This window comes from Mandrillus leucophaeus, unplaced genomic scaffold (assembly GCF_000951045.1).
Source record: "Mandrillus leucophaeus isolate KB7577 unplaced genomic scaffold, Mleu.le_1.0 Scaffold247, whole genome shotgun sequence".
Classification (NCBI taxonomy): Eukaryota; Metazoa; Chordata; class Mammalia; order Primates; family Cercopithecidae; genus Mandrillus; species Mandrillus leucophaeus.
Window position 1 is genome coordinate 2650246 of NW_012102554.1, and position 13195 is coordinate 2663440.

General features: G+C 43.3%; 1 protein-coding gene across 1 annotated transcript in view; it reads right to left on the minus strand.

Annotated features, from left to right (window-relative positions):
* Window positions 1-13195, minus strand: part of MYO1E (myosin IE) — a 172691-nt gene that overhangs the window by 109928 nt on the left and 49568 nt on the right. The window contains exons 6-9 of the mRNA XM_011983206.1: window positions 11103-11192; window positions 6853-6984; window positions 3594-3728; window positions 1977-2109 (exon numbers count right to left, since the gene is read on the minus strand). Coding sequence (XP_011838596.1) covers window positions 1977-2109; window positions 3594-3728; window positions 6853-6984; window positions 11103-11192 — 490 coding nt within the window. The remainder of the gene's footprint in view (window positions 1-1976; window positions 2110-3593; window positions 3729-6852; window positions 6985-11102; window positions 11193-13195) is intronic.

Sequence of the window (13195 nt, forward strand, 5' to 3'; positions counted from 1 at the left end):
CTCTGTTGCTCAGGGTTCAAGTGATTCTCCCGCCTCAGCCTTCAGAATAGCTGGAATTACAGACGTACACCACCATCAAACATGGCTAATTTTTGTATTTTTGGTAGAGACAGGATTTTACCATGTTGGCCACACTGGTTTCAAACTCCTGACCTTAGGAGATCCACTGCCTCGGCCTCCTAAAGTGCTGGTATTACAGGCATAAGCCTCCATGCCTAGACTAAGACACATATTAAGTGAAAAAGCAACTGTAGAACACTGTGGTATAAGCCCCCATTATTGCACAAAAGTGGGGAAAAAAGAGTGGTTGTGTGTAGTTGTTCCGGAACACACATCCTTTAAAGGGAACACAAGAGACTGGGAACCTTGGTTACCTCTGACGAGGGGAACAAGTGGACTAGAAAAGGTATAGAAGGGAGAACATTCACTGTATACCCCCTCGAGCCAGGTTAATGTATTACCAAATGAACAAAACCCCAAATCAAAGGAAATTATTGAGGTGGGGGAGGCCCATTTCCTAGACCTCTCTGGCTTCCATCTCAGCCTTTTCCGATCTCCATGCCTCCATCGCCTCTGGTCAGGGAATTTCATGGGCAGTTGCCAGTGCTGAGCCTTACCCATCTGGCTGAGAAGACTACTAACTCTGGACATCAATGTGCAATAAAACACTTCTTGCTTCAGACATCTAGGGAACTGTTTGCTGTCTCAGTGTCATGATTTTGTTGTCAAGCATCAAGAGGCAGTAAATTATTTTACTATCCAAGAAGGCAAAAGAAATCCAGTCTACTTCAACAGAAACTACCACCAAACCAACACTGTTACCATTAAAAGGCCAAGTGTTAATGATCCTACTGGAAACATATGTGCATTTGTTAAATGTCAAGGATAATGTACACAAAGTTTAGAAACACAGTTATCATTATTACGATTATTAGGTCATGTTTTCAGACTTTATGGACACCCTGTATATTTATGGTTTTCTACTCCCTTCCCTGGTAAACATAATTCATCTTTTTCTTTATCAGATAGACATCAGAAGTTAGCAGAACTTCCCTCTTTTATCAGAAAAGAAAACAAAAACATAAAAAAAGAACCTTATTTGGAATGGAAATATCCCTACTGCATTGTCAGCAATGAGTGGGATACTATTTATTACTAAGCATCTAAATTTATCATCCTTAAAGAATGCTGAGAAAGGAAGAATGTCTTCCTGGGTGGTTAAAGGATGTGTGGGTTCTGAGAGCAGCCTGCAAGCTGTTGATGCCTAAGAGGCTAAAGTCATGTGCCGCTGTATTTATGGTAGATTTTGGGCACATATAACCAACAACATCTCTCTGCAGGAAGAACCCTGATTTTTTTTCTCAAAGAGTAAAAACGACCATTTAGGTGTGGAGGCTCCAGTTACGCAGATGTGATCATTAAAGGTGATCATCAGAAATGTCAACACAACAGTCAACGTCCATCTTTTCCTGTGCTCAGAAATCCAATCTAATCCAATCCGTGGAACAAACTGTGAAGCTGTGAACTTCCCCTATTTACATATATTATATTGCTTGCTCTTTAAAATCTTTAAGTGAATTTAGATCCTAAAGACCAGTTACTTAAAGGTTTTCATAAAGAGACTAAATCTTTTGCATGAAGCCATTACTCTAATCCCCATTAAAGAGATCACTTTATCTTTAAACCGAGATGTGAAATCCTCCCAGCTTTCCCCAGGTTAATGATCAATTGAAACGATTCCATCTATCATCGATGGTGTGGGACTTGGAAAGGCTGGGGATAAGGAGAGGGGCAGGTGCATACAAGAGGTCTGACCTCTCGTGAAGCCATTCTGTTCTGCCACAGAGGACATGTAGATTTCTCACTTCTTCCCAATATTCCCATTTAAGATCTAAGCAAAGGAAAGTGCTGGGTTACTTCTAATCAGAGCTAGCCACCCCTCATTCAATCAATGGCCAGGTGCCAGGGCTACGCACACTCTTCACTCTCCACAGCTGCGTAGTTGCCAACTTCTTTGAAGCTGATGTTTCCCAGGTGGAGAATACCCGCCACGATCTGCAACACCAGCGTTTGCTCTTCTGCAAAGATCCCAATCACATTCATGGCATGCTGGAAGAGAAAAGAGAAACTATCCAGAGAAGCTGGTCGTCAGCTTTAAAAGCAGCCAAGGCAGAGCAGTTGCTCTAAATAAGGGTGTGACAAGTACAGACGAGTCAAAAAGAAAAAAAATCATAGATTGGGTTGTGCAGTCAGTCACATGTGGCTGACCTTGTGATGACAGCCGGACGTTCTTGTACAACATGATCACTGCCCAGTGTACACACTCTTCTCACGTCTCAAAGTCATGCTGGAAGGGCAGTTCTGTCTCTAAGCAGAGCATGCCGTCCTCCAGGAATAAGGGAATACTCCAGGAGGAATGAGACTCGGAGGAGTGGTAGTTGTACACAAAGTCTCCAAGTCCTATCTTCATCCTTTGATGTGTTCTTATTGCCAGCTTCCCCTCGAAGGTCACTGCTGACCTTTCCACCTACTCCAAGTGGACTCAAGAGATCTTTCCCTTCATCAGGAGGGATAAGAATATGTTGTACTTGCAAAAGGATCTAATGAAAAATCTCCAGGAAATCCAATAAAAGCATCATTTAAAAGTACAGTTTCTGAGGTCCCTTAAATGCAATAAATACCGCTAAAATGTCTAAATCTTAGAGAACCATCTCCTAAGAAAACTATACTCTAGGACCAGTGTGCAGACTCCTTACTGGCACTTTTTCTCCCATCTGCTCTGAGGCCATGTGACCTGTTGACACCATTTTGTTTCCTGGCACCCAGGACACAGTCTGTCTGAACTTTCTGTCCCTTTCAACCACAAATGTACTGAATCCACACTACTCATTCAGACTCTACTGCTCAGTTCGGGATCTGAGTTGAGGAATAGTCACTAGCTTGAAACAGACTCAAAGAGCAGTGGTAATGAAGGCCTTTGAGGCTAAGTGGGTGGTCAGCTTACCTCTAGAAAGTTCTAGATTGACTCATTTTAGTTGCTGCTCACAGGATGGAACCCCTCCATAATCTACCAAGTTTTACAACTTGGCCCATAACATACATGCAATGTGAAGGGCATGGCACAGAAAAAGGGTCCTCTGCCCTGCACAGTACAGAGGGGAAGAGAGTCTTCAAAACCGGAAAAGAAATAAGAGAAAAGACTAAAGATGTTCCAAAATTTCTAAACCTATTCAGTCCACAGACGTGCTGTTTGCTTAGCCCTTCTAAGATAACAGCTCACGAACAGAGTAGGCCATCAGCAAACAGGTGTGCTCAATGTACGCATCATTTTTGCCTATTTACCAGAGCTCCTGCAGGGGGATAATGATGAATTCATGTCTTTTTACCCATCTCAAATCATTAAGTGGTCCTCAGGCAACTGGCACATGGGTATGAAAGGGCACTGGAACATGAATGAGCACACAGAGTGCTCACACAGAACAAGGCAGACATTTTATGCAGCTCTTCGCTTTATTAAGCTTCACTGCCCTTTCGGCCACAGGAAATGGCCAGCTGGGAGAGCAGAACCCGCCTGGCCCTGCGCCGGCACTTACCAGAGTTTCCTGAAACTCCCGCCTGTCGTCAATGTCATCAACCTTGTATGAGCCCGAGAGGCTCAGGTAGTAATAATAGTCCATGCTGGTGATGCCAAGGCCGTGCTTCTGCTCTGCAGAGGCGCCCTCGATGAGCTGGAGCACGAGAACACAGGTTGAGCCATGATGTGGACCACAAGGCACCCGAAGTCGCCTCATACATCCTGCAGTCACCATTGCCAAGCCCAGTGATGAGGACTTTCTATCTCTGCTTTCTAAAATTATAGGCAGTCCTGGCTCCCAAATATGTACCTGTAGTAGCCCCATGTCATCTCTGCAAATTTTGATTCCTAACTCTGGAAAGACCTGCAAGAGCTGAGGATTTTCCCTGGTCCACTGAAAGGAACTCGACTGCCACCCTTGGCAGAGTGGAAAGCAAAACAGATTTTCATTACTTAGCTCCCGCCCAACTTGCTACAGCTTTTTCAAGTGGAGCTGGCTTTTCCATGCTTCTCACTGCAGGGTGCATGTGAAAAAACTGCCATGCAGCTTCTCGCTCTCTGGTATTCTGAAACCTCCTGACCAATGACTGTCCCTTGGCTTGTTTTTTATAGACAGGGTCTTGCTCTGTCACCCAAGGTGGAGTGTAGTGGCACAATCTTGGCTCATGACAGCCTTGATCTCCCAGGCTCAAGCAATTCTCCCACTTTAGCCTCCTAAGTAGCTGGGACTAAAGGCATGTACCACCATGTCCAGTTAATTTTTTAACTTTTTGTAGAGACAGAGTCTCACTCTGTTGCCCAGGTTGGTTTCAAATTCCTGGGCTCAAGCAATTCTCCCACCTCAGCCTCCCAAAGCGCTGGGATTACAGGTGTGAGTCACCACGCTCAACTCCTTGGCTTTTTGTTCAAACTCTGATGTCTGCCTTGGGCCTGGGCAAGACCCTCTTACTGGGTTTTAACCAGTGGTGTGCGGGAAAATGTTTAACCCTTGAGGAAAAAAATTGATTTATAGTGTTTGTCAATATTCATGGTATAAATACTCCCACTCTGACTGATTTCAACTACCAAAGAAATGTCACAGAAGGAAGAGGGAAGAGATGTGCATCGCCCATGCGAACCAGCTCCAGCACACCCTGGCTCTAACCCAATAATATTTAGGAAAATAGGGACAGCTCCCATCCATGCTTCCCACCTTCGTCAAGTTGCACAACGCTGTCCTGGCTCCCCTCCCCACATGGGGGGCCTCATCTCCATTACTGAGAAGCTCTAGGTCACCCCATGACATCAGGCTTCCTTCGTTTCCTGCCCTGTCTCCTGAACGTTCACCTTTTTGTCCCACCCCTTCCTTTTTTTCCTCTATTTTCAGTCCTCTCCCCACCCATATACTGTAGATTCCCTCTAACTTGCATCTTCAAATCTATCTTCTCTAACTCTCTTCTAGCTACAAACATGCTACTCTTTGCCTTCTTTTTTTTTTTTTTGAGACGGAGTCTCGCTCAGTCGCTCAGGCTGGAGTGCAGTGGTGCCATCTCGGCTCACCGCAAGCTCCTCCTCCCAGGTTCACGCCATTCTCCTGCCTCAGCCTCCTGAGTAGCTGGGACTACAGACGCCTGCCACCACGCCCAGCTAATTTTTTGTATTTTTAGTAGAGACGGGGTTTCACCGTGTTAGCCAGGATGGTCGGGATCTCCTAACCTTGTGATCCACCCGCCTCGGCCTCCCAAAGTGCTGGGATTACAGGCGTGAGCCACCACGCCCCACCAAGAATTACTTTCATGTCAGAATCTTGAAGCCCTGAGCCCATCAGTTCCCAGCCTCTATTCCGGTGGTTTCTGACCTAAGGGCAGAGGACTCCTGGGGAAGGGTTAGGGTTTGCATTTATTTAAAGAAGTCCTGGCATCCATTATACACTTCCATCTAGCACTCAGTATTATTTCTGTAAAATATATAATTTTTTTCACTTATCTATACATGTTGTTTTAATACGATTTTAAAAATGACTGAATTCACAGAAGTTTTAGACATTTATTATACTTTTTCAATCAACAGATACCAACTAAAAGAATTATTTGGCATCACCTAAGATATGTGTGTAACTGAAAAGACTGAATATGAGCTATTATACAGTTTAATGTCCTTCTAATACAGGGATCCGCAAACTAAACATGAAACAAAACAAAACAAAAAACAGTGACCAGGCCTTTCTTCGAAGAAAGTCTAATGTGGATCTTCAATATAAAATACTAATAACTAAATAGAACATAAAAAATTTGGTTATTAACATCATTGTATATTTTAAGTACTTAAAAACTTTTACAAAAGTAGCTGAATCAGGGCCAGGCACAGTGGCTCACGCCTGTAATCCCAGCAGTTTGGGAGGCTGAGGTGGGTGGGTCACTTGAGTCCGAGAGGTAGAGGCCAGCCTGCATAATGTGGTGAAACCCCACCTCTACGAAAAATGCAAAAATCAGCCAGGTATGGCGCCATGTGCCTACAGGCCCAGCTACTTGGGAGGCTGAGGCAGGAAGATCATTTGAGCCCAGGATGCAGAGGTTGCAGTGAGCCAAGATTGTGCCACTGCACTCTAGCCTGGGCGACAGAGCAAGACCCTGTCACAAATAAAAAAATAAATAAAATAAATAAAATAAAAGTAGCCGACTCAGATGACTGCTGAGGCCTGTAACATAACCGAAAAGCACCCTGCACACTGCTCTGGCCCCAAACTCTCCACAACTTCTGAGGGTCTAGGTGGAAACTTTTCAACTTGGCATTGAAGATCCCAAACCTATCTCAAATCTTCCCTCCCACAGCTCACGTGCTGGAGATGCCTGCCCTGCACACAGGCTGAGGCCGGGCTCCCTGACTGACTTTCCCTCTCCCACCTCCACTGCTTTAGCGCAGGACACCTGTCTTTCCTGATCAATCCCCTCCACTCTCCATCTGGGTTCTACCTCCTTCATACCTCTCCTACTATCCGGCCAAACCTGCCCACATGAATTCCTTTGGCAAAGACTCCAATACTCCTCATTTTGTTTTTAAGTTACGTCAATACTTCCTTGATGATTTAGCTTTGGGTGAATTGTTGTCTTATCACTCCAATTAGAACTCATTCTCCTTGAGGGCAGGGGCATTCTCACAATTCTGCACATTGACTTGCACATGGTACCATAATCAGTCCTCCCTGGCTTGCCAGACTACACTCTATGCCTGAAGTCTGAGAAATATTTTAATGTAGAGAAGGGACAGGAAGTGGGCAGGAAAAAAGTAGAAAGGAAAACCTGGTAAAATATGTGAAAACTCCGCTCTCCTGGGTTCCTCATCACCACCCTAGATTTTTCCAGAAGGAAGTTGGAGATCTTTCCACCATCTGGTTCCCCACCTGGACTGAACTGGATTTCAAAGTATTTTCCCTGCAAGAAAGTTAGGGATTTCCTTCAGTGGTTGGTGAACAAAACATGATGTCCCAAACAGGCTTTGAATACAGTATAGAATTCAAGGAAATTCATTAATAAAAGACACATTCTGAATTACTCCTAATTTGAGTCTAGACTTCCTTACAGTTTTCAATCAGACAATAACCCGTGCTTTTGTCCAGCCACACGATTCTGTTATGAGCGAGCACCTATCATTCCAGCATGACTAAATAAGGATATGCTCTATTCCTTGCTCCGTTCCCCCAGTAGGTGCCCGCCTGCTCAACCAGAAGGTGTAAAAAAGGAGGCAGAAAAATGGCATGGCACCCTTTCAGAGGAAGAGCGCTCTTGCTCTGTCAGACTTCATCTCATGGCTTTGAGCAAAAACACTCAATCCCTCTTACCTATGGAACATCTAAAATGTTTATCCAAAATGAAAACACTTTATAAAAAGTAAAGTTCTTTCCAGCTACTCATGGGCCTAGGGATTTTTGTCACTGTCATTGTTACGAAAATTCCTCTTTAAATGACTGCTAATAGGGAACAAAGGAGAATAAAAACCTAGACTGCAGTTGAAAAGGTATCTAGGTTGTTATTTTAATTATATATAGCCAGGCACGGTGGCTCACGCCTGTAATCCCAGCACTTTGGGAGGCCGAGGCAGGTGGATCACTGGAGGTCAGGAGTTCGAGACCCGCCTGGCCAACATGGTGAAACCCCATCTCTGCTAAAAATACAAAAAATTAGCTGGGCATGGTGGCAGGTGCCTGCAGCACCAGTGAGGCAGAAGAATCGCTTGAACCCGGGAGGTGGAGGATGCAGTGAGCCGAGATTATGCCACTGAACTCCAGCCTGAGCCACGAAGCGAGACTGTACAAAAAACAAAATAAAATGAAAAATTATATAATTATTATAACAATTATATATTATATATAATTATTATAACAATTATTATATATAATATATATTTAAATTGTTTTTTCTCAGTAGAACTTAATTTCTCTCCTGTCCTCAGAAACTTAAGCACCCTCAGAGGCCAGAAGAGTAAATACAAATAAAGGAAAAGAGGGAGCCATGTGGTCTATGGCCAGACTGGAGAAGATGCCCAGCCTCACCGCATTCACATGTAATAACATAAAAATGTGTATGCTGACTAAATCCACCCATTTCAGGGATGAATTCAGCTGGGTTTTTTTTATGTCTGTGACTGGAGCTGTAAACTCATTAGGGGCAAGAAAAGTACTGTGCACACTGCAAATGTGTGAGTACATGTTGTGTTCCTGTTCTTAATTATTCTAGGTGTCAAGAGAGACCACCAAAGAAGGCCAGCTTCTGACCGTCTATGTGTCTTAATCTGATGACCTTCTTCGTCCCGGCAAAAACCAAAAACACCCAGCAGCACCAGGCAGAGAACCAGCAGCCATGGCTCTGCGGAACGTCAGTGGCACCTGAGCAAAGCTTGCTGAACAGGAGCTCCCGTGCTTCCTTTGGTGGCCGCCTTCACCACGCTTTCCTTTTAGCATGTGATAGAGGGAAGAATTCAGTGCCTGTCCCCCATTCCTCATCAGTTGAGGGAAAATGAAACCAAACAGAACATCTGACCCAGGAAAGGCAGGTGTTGGACGGGCAAGCTCCCAAGTCCTCCTTAGCAGCGGTGCTCAACCTTGGCTGCCCCTTAGAAACACCTGGGGAGCCTTTCTAACATGCTGTCAGTCCAGGCCACGCACATCAGACTCTCTAGAACCAGGGCCCAGAGCTGCGTGGTTTTCAAAAAGTCCCCAGCTGATTTTTATGTGTGGTCAAGGTTGAGAACCACTGCTGTAATAAAATAAAATGCATATGCATGGCTCATAATTATCACATAAAAGTTAACCTTTCTAACAAAAGGTTAACATATTCATAGGACTGCTGTATAGCAGCCTTGGGGGGAAGGCAGGAAATTGTATAAAGGGAATAGAATGTTGCATTTGCATTTTGATAATGAAACGAAAAGAAGTTTCAACTCAACCCTTGGTAATGATTTATTTCCTATGTTGGGTGCCGGATACATAGATGTTCATTGTATTATTTTTAAATCGTGTTTGAAATATTTCATAATACATTCTTTAACTTGAAAAGATTTATAAGTGTTAAATATATACATTCTTATGCTTCATAATACCTGTGCACTTTTAAAAGTGAAATTACTCATAATTCTACCCTGATGCCACTTCTTCATTCTCTTGCTAAATAATCACTGTCAGATGTCAAACTTGGATTTATATATCTCTTAGTTACATTTCATATCATGTGCACATTTAAAAAAAAAGGAACATGTTGTAAATATTGTTCTGTAATCTGTTTTTTTAATTTAACAACATATTCTGAATATCTTTTAAAATAAGTAGTTATTTAAGCAGGAAACTTATGTAATTTATTCTAAAAGTATTGTTGGGTAAAGATAATGAACGACTAAAATTTTAATAACAATTGCCCCATCGCTCTCCTGGAAGAATGTATCAGTTCTCAACCAATAGCATGTTTTCTTGATTATTATCAATCAACTTAATGTTTGCCCATGTGAGAGACAGAAAATGATATGTGGTTTTCATTTACATTTCTCTCATCCATGATGGTGAATAGTGGGAGACAGAGAGAGAGAGAGAGTGTGTGTGTGTGTGTGTAGGTGAGTGTGTCAGTGTGTGTCTGAATTGTCTCTCCCATCTTTCCATCAGGATTGTATAAAATTTTGCAATTAGGAAAATAATAAATGTTGAGTGTTTTTGTTATTTACAGAAATTGATGTATCCTCCAAATATAATGAACAATTTATATTGCAAAAATCAATGAAGATATCAATTTAATTATTTTTTTCTGGTCTCCAAGGAATCCAAGACAGGGGAAAAGGCAAATAAAGAGTTAAATTTGGTCAAGTCCATTTTTACAAGATTTAGATTGAAAATTAAGAAAAAAGTTCAAGTGGAAAATTTGTTTAATTCTTCTTTCCTATTTTATTATCCGGAAAACTTCAAGATAACACAACTCAGGCATTGGGCCCAAATATGAGAGACAAACAAATGAGTAGTTTGAATAATATTGGAAAGCAAAGAAAGTAAGGGCAAGTCTAACAGAGAGAACCCACCAGGGAACTTGACAATTATTATATGAGCACATAGTAAAAATTCTCTTGGAAATAGAAGCTTCTTTCCAAAATAGACAGTGGAAAAGAAAATTGTTTTTCTCCAGAATTCCCACTTATTTATTTTAAAATGTTCCAGAATCAGCCTCACAGATGGCTCCGTGAATGCTTTAGTGCCAGACATGATCTATGGTTGAAATAAGATGCAAAATCTATATAAATCAAGGTTACTGGGTAAACATTTGTTTCTCTGTAAATGTGGCTTTTGTTAAGGGGAACATACTCATATTCAGCCTTGCCAGCTTTCCTATTTACCCCCTCGGGAGACACTCAGACAGAAACATGACTAAAGAAGCCTTCACAACAATGCATTTGGTTGATATTTTCATTACCAGTTAGGTAAGCCAGTTAAGAGGCAACCTGTGAGGCCAGGTCCAGTCACTTTGGGATGTCGTTAGGTTGTATGAGTGGGGCATAAGACAGATGCACAAAGCCAGAGGGCTGGAGTGGGCAGGCAGCTCGCTCTGAGGGACGGAGAGGAGGAAGTTTGTCTCCAAGGTGCCAGATCAGTCCAACTCTCTGCACCCTTCAGAGCCTATGGACCAAGTTCTAAGAAGCAAAACCACTGCCAGTGGTTGGTACCCGGGATACCCATCTACTCTAGTTATTTCTTGGTCTAGGAAAGCAAGTCTTTTCTCCAGGGCATAAAGACAACTCCTCCAAGGCCAAAGCTGCCACTTTCATCATTTATTTTCCTTACGAAGGCAACTGATGTGGAAAATGATCTTCAAAATTATCTTGTTTGTATCCCCGGGGCACAAAAAAGGGTAAACTGCAGCTTGGTGGCATGCTGCTATAGAAAATGAAGGAAAGATTGAAGAGGTGGCCTCCTGATGGCATGTGAAAAGCTCCCATTTCCCGTGGGATACTGGACTTCAGTCAGAAACATCAGCATTATCAATCAAGTGACACTGTCTGAAACAGGGAAGAGACTTACAAATCGGCTGGAGTTGTTGTTCCGGACGGTCTTGGCGTTCCCGAAGGCCTCCAGCAGTGGGTTGGACTGTAGGATAATGTCCTTCACGTGCTGTCCCAGCAAACAGACTGGAGATTAGGAAGGTGTGAACACCTACCACACAGTATGCCAAACTTTCTCTAAGGAGCTGGTTTCTGAATGCATTAAGGCGAGGGGCCCCACATCCATGTGTCACTGGCGGGGTTTCTGGAGGATTTATTCTTTCACCATGACAGACCTCAACCTGTTTGTGTATTTGGGTCTTCCAGTTCTCATGGCTTGATACAGGATCCCCAGGAGCCAGGGTGCCACTGTGAATCAGGAACTATTCACACAAACGTTCTCAGCTTGGGTTTCCAAATTGATTGCTGCAGCTTCACCTTGCACTTGTGGGAGTGCCAGGTATCACAGCAGGAAAAAAAGTGAAGTGGTACATGAAGGGGTGTCTCCTTGCTGTTCTGGCCAGGGTCTTTCTTCTCACTACCCCTTCCCAACTAGTCTACCCACCCATCTCATCCCACCTCCACCTGCTTCACTGCAAGTTATCTTAAGGAAAATTAACCCACTTCTCCCCCGCAAACAAGGTTATGGAAATACAGCCTGGTATTTCTCAAACTTTAATATTCATGAATCACCTGGGGATCTTGTCAAAATGCAGATGTGGACTTAGTAAGGTTGGGGTAGGGCCCAAGAATCTGCACTTGTAGCCAGCTCCCTGGTGTTGCTGGTTTTGCCAGCATTGATACACACTTTGGGCAGCAAGGGTCAACAGTGGATTGCGTGGAACAAGTCCTGGCCTACTAGGGGGGAAGGATTTGTTTTTCAAACATCCCAGTTCTGTGCAAAAGTGTGCAAAACACACCATAGACATGAGACAGCTCAAGAGATAGAATTTGATGTTGGAGAAGTCTTTCAACAAGTGAGTCATTCCTTGTACTTCTAATTATTCACATGCTATGGTTAAACATGTTCCAGAAATAACAAGTCTTCTGGCTTGTGCTCTTTAGCTACTGACTAATTCCAAGCCAAGGGCTCTGTATCATTGTCCTCATAGGAAAACAGGAAGAGGAAAATCAACATTAACTGTCTGCAGTCTGGCTACCAGGTCGTAGGGGTGTAGCAAAGAGGAGTAAATTAATGCACTAACTACTGACTGACTATGTAACAGCCAAAGTGTTCTTCTGGCACCCTCCTGAACCTTCAGGAGAGAAACTGCCATGAGAAATGAGAACTGGGCTTTCACTGTGACTGGGGAATCATCCTTAGCAATGGCACCGACGGCAATTCTGGGGGTGGTCCTTTCATGGGTCAGTTTCAAAGCCTAGAAACACACTTTCAACTCTCTTTTAAAAACTCATGGATTTATAAAACTCTGCTTTTCTTTGTACAGTCAATTTTGAGTTTGTGGATCTTCATTAACTCTATCTTTTTTTTTCGCTGGCCACACATGCCTATACCATTTAACAACACTCAGCTTCTCTCAGGAAGAGAACAAAAGACAGAATCTTCTTCTATCTTTTCCCTTTTTAAATTACAGACTTTAAAAATGAGAATCTTTATATATCCATCCATCCATCCATCCATCCATCCATCTATATGTATTCATCAACAATCAGGGATGTCCAACAGAATTCTGTGGCATGCGGCAGGCATATTAGGGAAAAGAGAAAGAGCAAACCAAGGTAAAAGAGCAGCTCATCGGCCGGGCACGGTGGCTCACGCCTGTAATCCCAGCACTTTGGGAAGCCAAGGCGGGCGGATCATGAGGTCAAGAGATCAAGACCATCCTGGTCAACATAGTGAAACCCCATCTCTACTAAAAATACAAAAATTAGCTGGGCGTAGTGGCGCATGCCTGTAGTCCCAGCTACTCAGGAGGCTGAGGCAGGAGAATTGCTTGAACCCAGGAGACAGAGGTTGCAGTGAGCTGAGATTGCACCACTACACTCCAGCCTGGCGACAGAGCAAGACTTTGTCTTAAAAAAAAAAAAAAAAAAAAGAGCAGACCATCTGTAAAACAGCATCCTGGATTCTTGTCTCCATGTCAACCCTCTCAGGATCCAGTACAATCACAG